Source organism: Uranotaenia lowii, chromosome 3 (assembly GCF_029784155.1).
Source record: "Uranotaenia lowii strain MFRU-FL chromosome 3, ASM2978415v1, whole genome shotgun sequence".
NCBI lineage: Eukaryota > Metazoa > Arthropoda > Insecta > Diptera > Culicidae > Uranotaenia > Uranotaenia lowii.
In genome coordinates this window covers 255,878,349-255,897,587 of record NC_073693.1, presented here as the reverse complement: position 1 = coordinate 255,897,587, position 19,239 = coordinate 255,878,349, and the positions used below count along the sequence as shown (strand labels likewise).

Genomic DNA, 19,239 nt, shown 5'->3' with positions numbered 1-19,239 from the left:
GAAGGACCACAAACGAATCATACCTGTTGTAAACTTAAGCTGGTTACCAGCACTTGTGCCGTTTTGTATTCCATTCCTATGCCAACTGGTCCGAATCCGTAACAAATTAGGGAAATAACGAGCACCAGTATCTGCACCGAGTTTATCCAGTAGGTGAAGAACGGGCGATAATCGTAGCGATCGTCCAGCAGATTTGGTCGAAGCAACTTTATTTTGTTCGAAATCGGCCTTACGGAATTGTCCAAAACGCCATCCAATATGTGTGAGGATATCCTCTGGCCGAGCGTATTGGAGGCAGCTTCTCGGGCCTGTCCTTGTAGTTCAGCCGAACGGGTACGCCACCCGTTGATGATGCCACTGCCGGCAGCCCCTCCCATCCCACGGTCACCATCGGACACAAACAACTGTCTTGAGTTGTCGATAACCGGGCCCTGGTTCAGCTGAGGAACAATTTGAGCAGCAGGCGTATCAAAAAAAGTTTCTTCATCTTGAATTGGTTGAAGACCATCGCATAGATCGTTATCTTCACTTGTGAGTTCAACGTGCGCTGGAGCAAAACTTCGTGACCACTGCTTCGGTTTCCTCAACCGTTTCCGTGTTATACTTTGAACAATGAAAGATATTCCATTCCAAATGACCGTCGGAACCGATGGTTTTCTTTCGGTCCTAATCACTACGCCATCAGTTTCATTATCGTGGCTATAGTGTGGATTCGAACGCTGTCGACGGCTCTGCTCCGTATCGCGTTCGTCTTGACTTTGCGCTGGTAGTACATCAGGCCTGTCCACCTGTGGTGCGTTGTGCTCTTCCGCTGTATTATTGCTGGCATTGTTGTTCCGATAGCTGAAGTCGTACTCATCCTTCAGCTGTCCAAAACGGCGAATAGCAAAACGCTTCTGCCGGTCCTCCCACTTGTGTCGTTCGTACTCCTCGTTAAAATTATCAACTCCGAAAAATTTGGCTGTTTCGTGTCTCATGTACTCCTTGATACGTTGCTTGCGGGACATGTTTGGCCCGATCGGACGTAATATTTGCTGTTGTGCATTTCGTTGCAGTGTTGATGCTGGCGAATCGCTCACGGGAGGTGAATGCGGTTGTACGGAAGGACCAGGCATGGCCACCGGTGCTATCTGTGGTTGTGGAGGCTGAGGTTGGGGCTGCTGAGGTGCTGGTTGCGGTAAAATCTGTGACGGTGGTATAGATTGTGCAGCAGTTGGTGGTTGGATCTGCTGTTGCGTTGTAGCTATTGGTTGCGATAAGATGTTTGGCTGTTGATACGGTATGAGTAGCGAACGGCTGTTACTATTGGTCAGAATACTTTGCTCAGATGAGTTGGTGGTCGATTGCTGATGTGGTTGCTGTTTGGCATGATTTCTGGGTATGGTGGAAATGTCTCTCGTTTCCAAAGAGCTGTAATGATCGGGTGCGATCTGCGGCTGTGATTGTGCTGTACTCATCATGCTGTTAGATTGCTGCTGCTGCTGTTGCTGTTGCTGATGGTACTGTGTTTGTAGCTGAAGGTTGTGCGATGATTGTTGATGCAAACTGTTGGATGATTGAGCGGCAGCCATGGTAGATGATATCGATGCCGGACTCATGGGCGATTGACGACCGGTGGATTCTGTTGTGGATGACATGGACAGAGGCTGCGGACTAATGGGACCACTGGTTTGTGTTGTTTGATGAACTCCTGTCGTTCGACGCAATGTGTTACAGTGAAGACATGATGTACTGCCATTGGGTTCGCTCATTACGCTCACAGGCGTCGAGACTCTGCATGTTGGATGCTCGAGAAATTCAGCACTCGGAGTGCGAGCAATCAAATACTCTTGGCTTTGCCGAGACTGTCTTCCGGAGTTGACGGCTTGGGAAGAAAGCGCTGAACTCGGTGCCGAGCAACTTGCTGTAAGGGAAGACGGGCATTTCAGGGGACGAACACGAGGTGGTGTTGCATAATGATCGGAAGTATCGAATCCCTGTGGTGGCGAAATGGTTTGCTCATTCGGACAGGATTTGACCCGGAATCTGTACGGCAAAGTGCTCGTCAAATGGTTATTTCGTTGTTGAGATGTGGTGGCAGCAGTTTGCGTCAGTATTGCAGTCATGAGTTGAGTTTGGGGCTGATAGGTTGGCTCTTGAGGTGGCGGTGTTGGAACGTAACGTTTAACGGGAGTGTGTATATTCGAATTAAGATAACCATAACTGTCCGTTGCCCCTAGTGGGTTTGTTGAGTTGAGAAAATGTGCAGGTGGAGGTATATACCGTTCGCATTGGGGTGAGATGTCTCGATAATTTTCTGTTAAACTGTGTCTATATCTGAAAAAAAAAAACCGAAATGCAAAAGATAATTAATTACATTTGTGAACCATTTTTATACATTAAAGTTGAAAATGTCACGAAGTCATTTAGGGAGAAAGATAAGTACACTTTAATTGCAGAGAAGTTCTAGTATCCGTTCAAAATGGTACGAGGTAAGGTGTTAAAAATGTGCAATTTTTTTTTATTATATATATTCGAACAATCAAAATAGTTTAACTCTATTGAAGGGGATTGGTGGGGGGTTGAACAGGGCATCGAACGATCCGAAAACTGATATAAAGCAGGGAGCATCTTAAATCTGGGCTTACTGTTTATTATACCATACCATGGTCAAACTGACCGGTCGCAGCGTTCTCAAACGTTTCCGTGAGATGCATACTATCGATCGGTAGAGCGCCATAGTGGAACTAAGGATCGGAAACTGCATTTGAAGGTGTTTTGAACGATCAAGGAAAACACAGGGTAGTCGGACTATGACATCGCCAAGAAATTCAATGCCGACAGGTGCACCGTCAGAAGAAGTCGTCTGCGTGAAGAAATACGATCTTATCGGGCCAGTGAGCAACTAAACCGGACATTGAAGCAGGTAGTAGTAGTAGTCAAAAGACGTGGCTGGAAGTTATACAACAAGGTTCTAACGAAGTACGACGGATGCATCCTCATAGATGACGAAACGTACGTGAAGATGGATTTTGGGCAGTTTATTGGCCAAAATTTTAAAAGCCACTGGTCGGGGCGATGTCCCCTGCAAGTTCACCCCGGTTTTTGTGACAAACAAGACCATGGACTCCGAGAAAAACAAGGAGGAGTGCCTGAGAAAACGCCATCTTCCATACATTAGATCTCACAAAGGACCAGTAAAGTTTTGGCCAAATTTGGCAAGCTGCCACTACAGCAAAGAGGTACTACAATGGTACAATGGCTACAGTGGACAACGGGGTGCATTTTGTCGAAAAGGACATCAACCCACGCAACTGTTTTCAATTCCGACCTATTGAAAAATTTTGGGCAATTGTCAAGCAGAAGATGACGAAGAATGGTAGGACGACTCGTGATGCAACAGAGATGAAGAGATTGTGCAACGAAATGGCCGCTGAGGTCAGCAAATAGGGTGTCCAAACTATAATGAGTGGTACTCGACGAAAAGTTCGAAAATTCATCAAAACAAAATCGGAATATATTTTTTATTATTTTTTCTCTAAAGTGCAATAAAAGCCCTACATTTTAAGTACAAAAAAATTTTATTTCGTTTACATAGCTCCGAGATAGATCCTTTTTAATGCGTCCAGATTTTGCGTGAATCATGCTTTATATAATTTGTTAAAGCATTCGTTAGTTGATCTAAAGCAGGGATGAGCAAACCGCTTTAGCAAACCAAATTCCACCCGTTTGCATTAAAACCAAATCGAGCGTGAATTTGGCGAGTATTGATAAAATCGGTCAGTGATAAAATTGAAAAACTACTGTAGTTATCTGTGGTTTGAAAAAATCAAGATCATCAAGTTCAAGATCGAGTTCTTCTATATAAGAATGAAAAAACGGACTTATAGCTTCTATTACTTGCTAATATTATGCTCTAACAAAATAACTAAGCATCTATGGAATAAATGCAATGAGATTAAAAAAAATCTTTGAACATGGTTAATTCTATAGATAAACCTTTTCTTTCGCACAAATTCATAAGAATTTAAAGGAAAATAAATTTCTCATAAAATTATTTAAAAAAAGTGTCCTTTATTGAAGCTTCCACCTCAAAGAATATGTTGCTTGAAAATCCAAATCGAACCCCGTATTCACATAAAATCCCACGAAGGTTCTTTTAACTGAATAACAAAATTGAACTATGAAGGTACTAGCACAGGGCTCCATGCAAAATTAGGGCCAGACTATACTACCAAAAGGGGTCGCGCAGAAAACTTTAAGTTTGTATAGAATTGAGCAGAATTTGTTCGAGATGAACAAAAAACCTTTTAAACAATTTTTCACCAATAATTTTTGTCCTTATTAACCGATTTTTCGTTTTATTCCAGTGCTTTAAAGCCTAAATTATAACAATATTTCATCTAAGGAACGTATTTCGATAAAAGTTATCATAAAACAGTTATTAAGCTTCAGATATAAAAGCGTCGATTAACGATTAACGATGTATTTTTTTGTAATTGATCCATCAGGAGCTTATTTTTGAAACTCAATATTTTTTTTTTACCATAACCCTTATCGAAATGGAACCTTGGGATAAAATGTTTATTATAACGAAAGCTTTGTGAATGACTATAATGAAAATAAATCACCCGATAGGGACTTCAGAAATTGGTGCAAAACTGGGTGTTCATGTTTTTTTCCAAGAATAATTTCTCACAATTCCATAAAAATTTTAGGCTCATTGCGCCATCTATTCCCGTGGTCCGATCCCCCAAATTAACTACTGGACTTCGTGCTAGGCCTGGGATCTATTTTAGCATTTCATAGGTTGGCTGATTTAGGCACTCTAGTGTCCATAAATCAACTTTTAATAGATCGTAGGATTTTGAAATTATCATTTATTTTTCCTTTCCTTTGCAATTAAATATTGAAAAGATTCAGGAACATATTTCAACGCTTTTACAAATAAATATTTCCTAGCATAAGTTTTTTTTTTTTAAATAATATTCACATCAGCGCATAAATAAGTTTCGAATAAAATGGATGTGCGCAGTGTTGCAGACCTTATCTGCTTATATGAGCCAATTAGATTCAATTCCCTTAATTTTTTGGGTATAAATAGATCGATTTCATCACCAAATCACATTATTTATTGAGTTTTTGAGCATTTTTAGTAAATTGAGCATTAATTTTAAGATTATATTTTGATTTATTTCATGTAGCTGATAATAAAATTTCGTGACGTCACAGCGCTTTGCAAAACCCTGCTTAAAAAAATGGCGCGTTGTGACGTCACGAAACTAAATAGCTCTAAAACAAATTTAAATCAACATTAAAAAAAAAACAAAAACAGCGAATTGTTGGTTTTAATGAAATGATAATTTCCTGAAATTTTCATAAAATTTGATCGAATAGAAAAGCAGAAAAATGCGGTTTTGTAAAAAAACTTAAAAGTGAAAAAAGAGGCGCGATGTGACATCACGATTTCTTTTGCTTATATTTCGATAACTATTTGTTCATTAAAAATACTTTTGATTTCAAATTGTTATGAATTAAGTTTTGAACTTAGGAGGGGTATATTTTTTTTTCAATATGCGATATGAACTGTAAAATCTAGAAACAATATACGAAAAAATTGTTTCGCAAACGTTGTGACGTCAGATTGCAGACTGCCCGGTTATATCCGGGTTTGCCCGGATATCCAGTCCGGTCCGGTTGCCCGGATTTCGTTGGAAAAGCCCGGACTTGGCCCGGGTTTATTCTCATTTTCATTCTCAAATCACACTTAAAAATACAAATTGTGTTAGAATTTTTTTTTATTTATGCATCCAAATCGAAATTTTCTGAGCAAGTTTCATAAAAATAATCATAAAAGGTTTTTTTTATGCGATTCAAAATACGATTTAAAATCTGTTGATAAATTTCGATGAAAAAATTTTTTTTTAAATTTTTTTTCTTGATTTTTTATGAGTGACTAGCTGATCCCATACGAACTCCGTTTCGCTTCAAACTTGGAATATGTCATGAACAGTTTGTATGAATTGCAAAAATATTGGACGATCACTTTTTATGTCGTCTGCTACTAAATTTGAAATCAGGATTCAATTAAATGCGCCAAAAATCCCCGTGTATAAATTTCGACTCGATCGTTGCATAACAACGCAATTATTGCAAAAAGTTAAACTCCTTTCGGTGACCTCTCGTACAATCTTTGATATCTGAAATCGATTGCCCTTCCCTCAAAACTTCCGTGTGCAAATTTTCAAAGCCATTAATTGCATAACAACGTCAATATTACTAAAAACAGTGAAAAAATAATCTATATGGCCGACCCCTTTCGTCGACCCCTGGAAAACATTTGACATCTGAAATCGATTGTCCGTCCCTGAAAAATACCGTGTGCAAATTTTCATCCCAATCCGATGTCAAATAACGACGATATTGCAAAAATATTGAAAGGTTAATATGGACGACCTCCTTTGCCGGCCCCTTACACTGAAATCGATTGCCTGTCCCTCAAAACTACCGTGTATCAATTTTCATCTGAAACCTATGTATAATAACGACAATATCGCATTAACAGTGAATAGTTAATATGGACGACCCATTTGGCCGACCCCTGACTTTAATTTGGATTTGTGAAATCAATTGTTTGTCCCTAATAACTCCTTTGTACAAATTTTCATCCCAATCCGATGTAAAAAAAACGGCAATATTACTAAGATATTAAAAAGTTAATATGGACGATCCCTTTTGCCGACCCCTTACACTAAATTTGATACCTCAAATCGATTGCACTTCACTCAAAACTATCGTGTACCAATTTTCATCAGAATACGATGTATAATAACGTCAAAATCGCAAAAACAGCGAACAGTTAATATGAACGACCCTTTTGGCAGATCCCTTACACAAAATTTGACACCTGCAACCGGGTGCTCGTCTTTCAAAACACTCATGAGCAAATTTTCAACACAATCCGACGAAAAATAAAGCCCATATCGACCTCCTTCAGAAGGGGTCATCCGAAAATTTGAGAACATTTTTCATCATTCCTGGTCCTAATGAGCATCCATGCCGAATTTCAGATCTCTAGCTCTTAAAACGGCTGAGTCTATAGAGGACAAACAAACAAACATACAGAAATTGCTTTTTTATATATGAGAGAGTGGGGAATCATGGGCCACTTTTTTCGATGTTCCATAACTTCTTTATTGTAAAAGATAAAATGAAAATAAAAAATAGTAGGTATGGTTTTCTACATTTTCAAGGTATCATAAGGTATTTTTTTAAAGTTTTTTATAAGTTACTTTCCCCAAATTCTGACTGTATAAAAAAAAAACAATATTTTTTGAATTTTGAAAAATGGTGGGGAATCGTGAACCACCAAATTGACCAAGTAACATGCAAAGTTTATGAGTTGACCCAAAACAGTGATTTCCTAATTCATTTCGTTATTTTAAAGCAATTTAAGATGATGAAATAAAAAAGAGAGCTGTGTATGATCGCATAGATTCCGAAACCTGGCTCGCGAACGTTTTGGAAAAATTTCTTATTTATGATGGACAAAATATTTTTCCTAACTTTTCATTTGGCATAAGAAAACTTTTCAGAAAAGGAAAACGTATTTTAAGTTCTGAATATGTATAAAAACTAAAAACATAAAAATATAGGTGGTCCAAGATGTGTGGCCCACGATTCCCCACAAGCTATGATTTGCAAATTGGTTGCGTTTGTGTGACTTATTGATGTTTCATCAAAAATTTCTTTTCCATGTGAAAGAACATGACAAAACTAAGATCATAAGCGTATGAGCATATTTTTGTTATGAATTTTAGGTTCCCCATCGATGCAATTAGCGGATGCATTTTTAATTATGTGAGTAAATTTTCTAAACTTTTTTAAACTTGATAAATTGAAGAAGCATATGATGCGTATTCAAGTCAACAACATATAGAAAAACATGCTTACTCAAAACGACGATGACAGTTGGATTGAGATTTTTATCTCAGCACACATCTGAGATATTCAGAGTGGCCCACGATACCCCACTCTCCCCTACTATTTATATTACATTTTTCATGAATTTGTAGATTTATTTTCGAAAAATCATGCATTTTATAGGAATTTTACTTCTAGGTCCAATGTAAGGCACCAATTTAGTACCAAAATAGGAACAGTAGGTTTAAAGATGGGAATTTTGATCATCCATATCTTTGCAAATCTTTCAATAACGACGAATCCTATGCTGAAAATCCTCATTGAAACTTGCAGAAAAGATCGTGAACTATAAATGAATTGGCTGAAAGATATAAACCTCCCATCCATTTATAAGAAAAACATGAATATTGAAAAACCACCGCTTAAAGTAGGGCAACTAACCCTATATTATGTCAACGCACCGGAACTAAGACTCATTGAAAAATACAGTGCTATTTTGAAGCATGCACTCAGTGTATATCTCAAAACAGTCCCTTTAAGTATTATTTCGGGTCATTAAACCTGCGGCTTCGAATTGTTTTGGGATTTTAGGTCGAATTTTCAAAATATTTTTGACGGACCACACGCAAAATACCACTTATTAGTAATTTGCAAAGTTTTATGAAAAGTTCTCCTTATTTAAGTTTATGCAATATCGCCAAATTCTTATTCTATTTAGAAAGTGATTAAGACAGAAATGAAAATTGATAGGTGGAAAATTGAAAGGTTGAAAAGTTATAAAGAAATATAAAAAATCAAACGTCAATAATAATAATTCTTTAACTACAATTTCTGTTTTCTGTACTTATTATCAAGAAGTTTATATATACCGTCAAACTAGACATCATGCAAAAACAGGATTAGATGCAACATTTGTATACCCCAACAATTATTCAATTTTTATTTTAATATAATGTAATAAAGTTATCAATTAATGATAAAAAAATGATCATGACATAGTTTCTCACATCGTGAGATAGTATTTTAAAGTTTTTGATTCTCATAGAAAATATAAAAAATGAGCAATAGATGTATGTAGTATGAAAGTTTGGCTTAATGATATCACCTATGAACTTTATATTGCACTAGCTGACCCGGTGTGCTTTGCTACACCTTTTAAAATCGAATGATATTTTCAGAATTCACTCAAATGTTTATTGTTTTGTTGGCATTATTTTAAATCAAATTATAACATAATTCATAAGCAACCGCTATAAAATGAGATCTGCAGCTGGAGTAGCGGATTGCAATTCAAAAATAACTTAAACTTATATTCTGAATCTTGAACTATGAATTTGTGTTAAAGATCTGTTTATTTTAATATGTTCCTTTAAGCTTCGCCCTTAAAAAGAAGGGTCTCAAATAAATCGTACGCAAACAATCCAACTGATAAAATATGGTTGTTTTTGCTTGATATATTTTGGATTTATGCTAAAAACTGATAAGAGAGCCCTCCCCCGTCTTTCCCCCCCCCCTGAATGGTGGGGTGATTTTAAATAATAATACCCATTTTATTCGTTCCCAAAAATCGTCTTGTATCAGATATTGTTCCATTGGTTGATAAGTTTTTAAGCTTAACAACAAAATTTATATAAAACCCTCATTTGTTGGCTTCGTTAGCATAAATTGAGAACTAATGCTAACAAAATTGTAATGGGCTCACCTCCCTCCTCCTATGTACTTGCTCACTGAAAGGAGGATGGTGTGTCAGATAATCATAGAATCATACCAAAATGATTTTCAATGTGAAGTTTTGTCCATTTCTAGGAAGAAAATAGTTAAGTGTAAGCTTTTCTCTTCCCTTCCTTTATTCCCAATTCTATTACCCACTGCAAGAAAGGAATTGTTTGTCATAAAAAATCTTCTCGTATTAAAATACCATCCCATGGCAAATTTGGTATTATTTGCGTTGTAAATTCTTAAGTTATGCATAAACTTGAAAGGAAGTACAATCCCCCTTCCGTGTTCCCCATTGAATGGTGGGGGGAGAACCTAATATTCATAAAAGTATTTTTTGTTCTCAAATACTTTTTGATACAAAATTTTATTTCATTTGCTCTATTAATTCTCGAGTTATGCAAAAGAATTGTATGGAAACCCCCCTTTCCCCCTTTATATCCTTCCGTTGAAAAAAGGCGGAGTTCAATTTATAATAGAAACATTTCTCGTATCCAAATACCCTCACATGCCAAATATGGTTCAATTTCTCGATCAGCTCTCCAGTTATACTGAAAATTGTAAGTGAGAGCTCTTCTCCCCCTTTCCTCCTACTTTTCGAAGGAGTCAGGGATACGAAATATTCATAGAAGCATTTCTCGTACCCGAATATCATTCCATTCCAAATTTGGTTCCATTTGTTGTTGTAGTTCTTATGCTATGCAATAAAAATTATATGAAACTTCCCTCCCTCTTTCCTTTCTCCCCGCTGGAAGAAGGAAGGGGTCTCAAACAATCATTAGAACATGTCACGTTCCCAAATATCCGCCCATGCCAAATTTGGTTCCATTTGCTTGATTAGTTTTTGAGTTATGTAAAAAATTAAAAAGAGGGCCCCTCTCCCCTTTATATCTCCCTACTGGAAAGATGGAGGGGTCTCAAATAATCATAGAAATATTTTTCGTATCCAAATACCTTCCCATGCTAAATTTGGTTCCATTTGCTTTATTAGTTTTTGAGTTATTTAAAAAATATGAAAGAGGTCCCTCCCCCTTTCAACTGTAAAGAGGGAGGGGTCTCATATAATCATTGACATATTTTTCGTATCAAAATATCTTCCCATGCCAAATTTGGTTCCAATATCTTGAATAGTTTTCGAGTTATATGAAAAATTGTAAGGTAGCCCCCTCCCCCCTTCCCATCACCCCACTGAGAGGAGGGAGGGGTACCTTATATTTATTGAAATATTCCCCGTTCCCACATACCACCTCATGCCAAATTTGATACCATTTGCTTGATTGGTTCTCGAGTTATGCAAAATATGGTCATTTATTTGAGAGGCCCCTCCCCCCTTCCTGTTAGGGGGAGGGGTCCCAAACCATAATAGGAACCTTTCCCGGCCTCCAATACCTCCACCTGCCAAGTTTCACGTAAATCGGTTTAGTAGTTTTCGAGTCTATAGGGAACAGACAGACAGACAGACAGACAGACAGACAGACAGACAGACAGAAATTCATTTTTATATATATAGATTTTTATCCTACACCACGGTGTAATTCTAGAAGATATTTAAAAGAAAAAAAAAAACAGTAACTCTATTATTTCAGAAATTGAAAATAAAGCCTTTTCTGAGTCATTTCCAGGCAAAATTAAAATATTTGCGCGGGGAGTCCCCATACGATTATTTTTTTTTGGAGATTTACAGTCTATATTTATAAATTTTCAATCTGCAAAATTATTCCAGTGCAATGGAATTGTAATGTTTTTCTTTAAAAATTTATTTTTTTCATATTTATTCAAGTCTTTATCATTCTGAAACATAAAATTTGATATGAAATTTATACTTGAAATAATAATAATTTGGAATATCGTCGTTTTAATTGGTGTTTTAAAAATGTAACTTAAATTTACATTCATATGTGTTTATCTTGGAAAATTAATTCTGGTTTAATAGAATTTAAAGATACACTGTATCAAAAAATTGTCCGTACAGCACGTACCTTGAAATCCAAACAATAAAAAAGTGCACTTTTTCGGTCAATAAAAATACTACATTTACATCATTCGCTGCAGAAACTAGTCCTTTTTGTAGATCGGTTTGAACAATGTTTATGAATTAAACCTTAAAAATAATCCATTTAATTTTGTATGTAAAGTCCCAAAAACAACGTCAAAAAATTGTCCGTACACTGAGACCTTGTCAAGTATTAGTCAAGTAAACAGTGATGTGTCAGTCTGTCAAACGCAGAAATGTGAGTTTAATCTCAGCAAAGACAATTCCAGTGGTCTGAGCGATGAATACGGTAAAAGGACTTTATTTAGCATAAATCAGTAGATTTTCGTGTTTCCGGATGTTAACGGGTATTTTTTTGTGAGTAGCAGACATTTTTCTGTTAATTAAATCCACAAAAATGAACAGGAAAATTTCTGCTCCTCACAAAAAAAAACCCGTTGACATCCGGAAATTGATTGTTGACCTGAAGAATGACGGAAAAAGCTTGTCCGATATTGCAGGTATAGTAAAACGGCCACGATCGTTGGTTCAGTATGTCCTTCAGAACTTTAAGAAGACTAACTCCCTGGAGACTACTCCAGGAAGAGGCCGCAAACTGAAGCTTACGGATCGTCCCCACCGCATCATTGTCAGGGAAATCAGACAGAATCCTAAAACCAGTGCCCCGAAACAAGCTGACATCCTGTAGAATTTTAAAAACATACAGGTTAATCCTCAAACGGTACGGAACATACTTCATGAGAAAAAATACCGAGATAGTGTTGCTCGTAAGAAGCCGTTTATATCTGCTAAGAATAAGAAAAAGCGGCTGGAATACGCTCAAAAGTATGTCCTGGAACTAGAAGAGTTCTGGCAGATCGTCATATTCACTTACGAAAGCAAATTTGATATTTTTGGGTCTGACGGACAAGTATGAGTATGGTGTAATCCAAATACCGAATTGGATCCGAAAAATTTGCGACCAACAGTTAAGCACGGTGGTGGCCATGGGGTGGTGGGGCTTTCAGCGGGGGTGGAGCGCTTTCAGCGCAAATGGCACCGGAAACTTGACATTCATTCATGGAGAAAAATAAATAGGTTTATCAGTCATTTTACGCATCTACAGGAATATAAATATGATTGTTTGGTTCTGATCCGGAAATACGATCAAATCAACCAACAGCTTATACGAGTAATCTCCAGAGAGTAAGTCTTCTTAAAGTCTGCTGAACCGACGATCGTGGCCGTTTTACTATACTTGCAATTTCGGACAAGCTTTTACCGTCATTCTTCAGGTCAACAATCAGTTTCCGGATGTCGACGGGTTTTTTTTTGTGAGGAGCAGACATTTTCCTGTTAATTTAATCCACAAATTGTTGAAATCTACTGATTTATGCTCAATAAAGTTCATTTTACCGTATTTATCGCTCAGACCACTGGAAATTGTCTTTGCTGAGATTCATTTCACGTTTCTGCGTTTGACAGACTGACACATCACTGTTTAATTGACTAATATTTGACAAAAACCTCATTGTATGGACAATTTTTTGACGTCGTTTTTGGGACTTTACATACAAAATGAATTGGATTATTTTTAAGGTTTAATTCATAAACATTTTTAATACTGATCTACAAAAAGGACTAGTTTCTGCAGCGAATGATGTAAATGTAGTATTTTTATTGACTGAAAAAGTGCACTTTTTGATTGTTTGGATTTCAAGGTACGTGCTGTACGGACAATTTTTTGATACAGTGTACATATACATACATGAATAACAACAATCCAACATCCTTTGATTGGTTTCCAACAAAATATTAAAAAAAAAAATCTTTTTTATCAAACTTGTTCTTTGAATTAATTCCACAATATTTGTATGCTCAGATGCATATGAATAGGTACGCATTTGAGAAAAAAAAATAAAATTATTGATGATACCACTCGTTTATAATAGTTTTCAATTTCTTTAACGTCAGACTAAAATTTAAACAAATCTCAACGGACCAGTTTTAAATAGAATTCAAAATATAGTATTTAGTTAAAAGTAAAATTGCACTGAAATCCGTAAATCTTCGGATTTTTGCATCTTATTTTTTTAGTTTTCATGGATTTCTATGGTTAATTCAAATCAATAACTTCTAGAGATTTTTGCCACAACTGGTAAAAAATTGTAGAAATTACGATTTTTTACGCTACGTTAATGCTAATAAATAATAAAGAAGAAGTGCAGTGTTCAAATGAATAACTAAAATAAGTATGGGAAGAACAAAACATGATAAATCTTACTTACTGTGGATTTTTGTAAATATAAGATCGACAAAAAGATAGAAACGCATTTTTTGGAATAATTTGAAATTTATCACAGTTTTAGGCTAGATTCATCCATTTAAAAAAATCCTAAATATTTTCAAATTCATTTTAAAACAAAGAATTCAACTGTTTATTATAACAATATAGTGGGTTGAAAACTGTAGAAGCTAGGATTATTTTACCTTAAAAGTAATGCTTACTCTTTTAATAAAATTGGAGAATCACAGTGTACAGGAAGATTACTGAAATTGGGCTTAAAAATAGACATAAAACGTTTTATAAAACACACCTGGTTTAGAATGATCATTTTATCAAACATGCAAAATTAAAGCAAGATTAAACTGCTGTAGTGTCTTGCCTTTAGTCTGAAGTGCAAATGGGATGTTGAGACATTTGACTCAGGAGAAGTATAAAAACTGAATTCTCATTAAATTTTGTTTTCAATAGATCGTTTACTTTTGATTTTCTTAATTTTTCAAAAGCCTGAATTAAGACAAACGTTTCGACTTCAGATCGCATCACTATAAGCGTTATCACAAAAAAGTTATAGCGTTTTCTAGTATTGACTGATTTTCTTAATCATTGAGCTTATTTAATAAAATACCCTCCAGTTTTTCCACAATCAGAATATCTAAAGATGATGGACAGATAATTCTATTATTGTTAGATTATTTTACCCTCTCAGACTGCTGACAGGATTTTTCTGCTGATTTTTCAATTTTAGGATTAGAAGATATTTTGATGCAATTTTTTTCGTTTTAATAGCTCTGTAATAAGTTTGAAATAAGTTTTTCAAAGTTTTTGATATGATTGTTGAGCCTGGTAGCCTGGTCAATTTAAAAATATTGAAATTTAGAACTAAGAGAATTAGGACCACTGAAATTTAAAAAACACTTAAAATATATGTATATTTTTCAAAACTTCAAATAGAACATTTAATTTATGGGTGGTCACCGACCAAATATTTGATTTTTTGGTGGAAATGAACCGGGAAAAGCTCTACTTTCTGTGCATGTAAAAATAAGCGTTACTGTATTTTTTTTTCTTTAAGTCCTTCTAAACTGTTGGTGTATAAAATTTTCCGGACAATCACCAAATTTCTTAAAATAAATATTTTTAAAATTCAGTCATCAGTCTGGGCTAAAATGCATCAAAATGCAAATGAAAGATTTTTCTTTTAAATCTCGTTTCCATATGCGGGTATATGATGGTTATGCTTCACGCATTTGTTAGTTTCAAAATTTTCTCCATTCAAACCTTTATTTTTATGATTTCAGCTAGACATTTTTTTGTAGTATTTTTCTATCCCCAAATGTTTGCAGCGGCCTTTTGCTTTTTCTTTAAATTTAATTAGAACTATATCGCCAAAAATCCGTTAAGCCGAATATTCGGCTCACCGAATGGTTGAGCTACTTATTCGGTCGAATGTTTATAATTTAAATGTGTTCAATAACAGACTTGTCAAATTTTTTGAATCATTTTGGGTAATTTACGAAATATCCAAGTAATGTTGAAAGAGCTACACAATCATCAAAAACCTATGGTTCAGCAAAACTTCTTGGGGTACCTGTAGTGTATACCTTTTCTTTCTTTTTCCTCTTGTATGTTTATGAATAAAGTCTAGGTTTCGTTCAGATTTGCCCTTTTTAATTTTTTTTCAAAAATGGTCCTTAATTTCCAGACCATGTGGATAAGGTAAACAACTATTTTGGAAATATCTTACTTAAATTCAATCTTCATCTAATTCGTAATCAAATAAGCACTTTCAAATTGCTTGGTTCCTGTTTCGTCAGATTTCACAGGAACCTAACACTCTAGAAGCGACAAGTCATCTGATGTTCTTCCTGGTCGAAAATAATCGACTCAAAGCACGAGGGCCAATAAAATGGAAAAAATAGAAGAAAATTTAAATAATCGCTTTTGATTTTTTTCCATTAAAAACTCAATAGAATATTCGACCGAATATTCGGCCGAATATTTGAAAAGGTCAATATTCGGTATTCGGCCGTTCGCCGAATACCACTATTTGCTACATCTCTAATTCGAACATGACTGTAAAGTAATGGTAATATTTTTTAAATGTTGTCTTGATATTTGAATGCGTCTCTCAAAATTCTTTAATCTTAGGGTAAAATAGAGTTCTTCTAACTAGTTAGATACCTACTTCAAGTCATTCAACAAGGCTAAATTTGTGAAATTCGAATCAGTGAATGTTTTGCACCGAATTTTCTTAGGCTGAGCTTTTGAGTGTTGTATAACAAAATTTGAAATTAAACAAAAGCAAAGTTTTTGTAGGAACATCATATAGTTAATTGAAGAAATTTGACCGCAAAGGGTAACTTATTGTGGTCAATTTACTTTCATTATTAGTTTTATTTGTGAGGACTTTCATTTTACCTTGGATTGTTCGAAGGACTCATCGTGCGCTGCTGCAACGTGTAATGCCGTTCCGATGTGGGATAGTTGTGACTAGCGATGGGAGGTGCAGGAGATGGTGACGGCATTCCCATGACGTAGTGATCATTGCTGGGGGCCGGCGAGGGAGGCTGAATGCAGCTGCTATCGTCGATGATGTACCGTTCGCTATGCAGAGTGCTGCCACGACTTCCCAGCGTTCCGTAGTGCAGATCCGGTACATACCGTTGGCCCGAATGATTGCTGATAATACTTCCGCTGCTTATCGAGACGTTATCGCCCAACGTAAGGCTGTCGTGGAAGTTGACGGTCTGCGGAACCAATTGCTGTTGATAGTGGCTGTGGCCATAGGACGAACGGCGACCCCCGCAGGTCAAAGTTGCACTACTTCCCACGATTTGCCCCGGTCCCTGATGATGTGATAGTGCATTAGACGAGAGCGCAGCTGACAGTTTCGCTGCCTGGTGATGATGATGTTGCTGCTGCTGTTTTTGATGATGATGGCTCTGCTGTTGCTGTAATCCATGTCGATGATGCTGAGGCTGTTGTTGTTGTTGCTGTTGCTGTTGTTGTGGATGGTGGTGAGGATTGCCATATTCCGAACAGTCCTCCATAGAAGACGTTTATTTTTTTCTTATATCTATAGCACGGAAACTTATCGTGTCACTTCTAACGCCCACATATTCCTTGTTTGCTCCAAATCCCCTCCTGAATCTCTCTTAAGGTGATGATACACTGACACACTGCCTTCACTTTATTCTCCTAAGAAGCTTAGGAGAATTAACTCTGCGAGAATTTCGACAACAATAACAAAACTAACGCAGCTTAGAAATATCGATCAATAGCGAAAAAAATATTTTTACAATTGTAAGATCTTTTCGCCCTTCAGGGCCGAGCGGTTTTACGCCCCAGTAACCTTTACTTCACTGTGACTAATCCGCATTGAGAACGGTGAAACGCCCGTATTCCACTCGATAGACGACAAGATGAAGGCGATTAGAATAATACTTTTGGGGCCACTCTCTTGATCCTGCTGTTAACTCCACATAACTTCACAGGCAGGCATCGACAGCAACACACGCACCAAAAATTATTCCCATCTCCCTAAATGCAGAATGGCGACAGCTATGCAGCACCATAATATCGATGAACCTGTAGCAAAATTGTCCGATGATAAACACTTTTCTTCAAATTCCATACTGTGAGTCGGAATTTTTCATTTGACTAACTCCTCCTCGGATAGGTAGGCAGCTCATGGGGAAAATCCGTCGGAAAAATCTTTCCTCATTTCTGTGTTTTACTTTTTTCGTTCGTTGTTGCTGGCTGGATTGGGAAACTACACAGTACGTACACAGCCACCGTTCATGACGACTACGAGAACGACGACGACGACAATGATACGCGAGGAAAGAAAGGATAACCCCCTCTCTTAGTGCCAGTAGAACACCAAAATCCAAGAGGTGGTGGTGGTGGTAGTGTTGGTAGAAAAATGGAAATCCAAGGAATAACTTGCAAAAGGGGATTCCTTTGCAGTCAGCAGTCGAAAAAGGGCGAATGGCTGAACAGTATTCCACAATTTATGCCATTGGGCGGCCGTTTCCGGTTCAACTTTTATGCTACCCGAACGCGCCGACTTTCCATCGTTACTTTACACTACTTAAACGCACTTAACTACTTCCCCAAAATGGGATTATTTGTGACGAACAAAATTTTCCCTGTTTCTGCCTTGAATTTTTTCGAATGATGGAAAATAAAACTTTCAACGTCACTTTACTGGTTTTTCCTTGTCGGTGTGTGCGTGGTGTTTTCCATTAAAAAGGGAGAGTGCTGCTCCTCTTTATTCGGAAAATTCTCGCACCCGTCCGTTGGCTCTCGGGCGCGCTGTAGGTACAGGATATTTATAGAGGGTGTGTGATGCACAGGGCTGAAGCCAAGAACTGTTCAAATGATATTATTCCATTCTGCTCCAGGTTATTTGAGCACTACTTGCTTCAGTAAATAAGAAAAGAATAACTTTACAAGTAGTGGTATCGACGAATATTGACCTTTTCAACTATTCAGTAGATGAATATTCGGTCGAATATTTTGTCGAATTTTAAGAAAAAAAAACAAAAGCGATTATTTAAATTTGCTTCTATTTTTTTCTTCTAACTGCCCTCATGTTTTTGAGTCTGTTAGTAAACGATTCATCTGGAACAAAGTGCCCTTTTTTAGAGTCCGCTTTGGATAGGTCATGCTTTGCGCCGAGGACTCATACATTCTCAAATATTTTTATACGTAGTAATTGTTACCTGTAATGCATTTAACCGAAAAATAAAGTCATGTTCCAAAAATCGTTGACGGTGTGGAAGAATATGGTGAGCCGCTTAAAAAAACGATGTAATATGTACATAAGATTTTCTTGAAGTATGGGTTTCTCGTCTATCCTAGATTTCAAGAGTTCATGGCAAGATCGAATGCTTTACAAATCTTGATACTTATTGATCGACATCCGTTGACTTCCCGCTTCTAGGCAAGCAATTTGAAATTGATTATTTGACATCTAATTAGATTAAGGTCGAATTTAAGCAAAATATCTTCAAAGTGGTATGGGACCTTTTTACCTGTTGGGGAGAGAGTCCACTGCGACCATTAAGTTGATGTATTGTGGTATTACTCCGCGCTATTATTTTTACTTTTCTATGCTACTTGATACCTCTGCACTATTGGTTAAAGTTGCAGTTGTTTATCGGTAGCACTACGAGCATAACTGGGTAAGATCTCCAAGAGTAATCTAAGTTCCCTTGAAAGGATCCATCCACATGCATGTGCTGCATCATTGAGGCGTACAGTTCCCAGGTATACCCGGCTAACATTTTACGAATGCTAAAATATCTAGGCATTCTGACCAGATTTGACTCATCTCGTATTCTGTACTGAATTTGTG

The 19,239-nt window shown here is 36.7% G+C and overlaps 1 protein-coding gene across 2 annotated transcripts in view; it reads right to left on the bottom strand.

Annotated features, from left to right (window-relative positions):
- The window catches only part of LOC129754868 (inactive rhomboid protein 1-like), a 34,945-nt gene extending 16,899 nt beyond the window's left edge, over positions 1 to 18,046 (bottom strand). For both annotated transcript variants that reach the window (XM_055751109.1, XM_055751110.1), the window contains exons 1-2: positions 16,296 to 18,046; positions 24 to 2,316 (exon numbers count right to left, since the gene is read on the bottom strand). In XM_055751109.1, coding sequence (XP_055607084.1) covers positions 24 to 2,316; positions 16,296 to 16,927 — 2,925 coding nt within the window. In that variant the 5' untranslated portion in view covers positions 16,928 to 18,046. The remainder of the gene's footprint in view (positions 1 to 23; positions 2,317 to 16,295) is intronic.
- Positions 18,047 to 19,239: the final 1,193 nt, after the last annotated feature.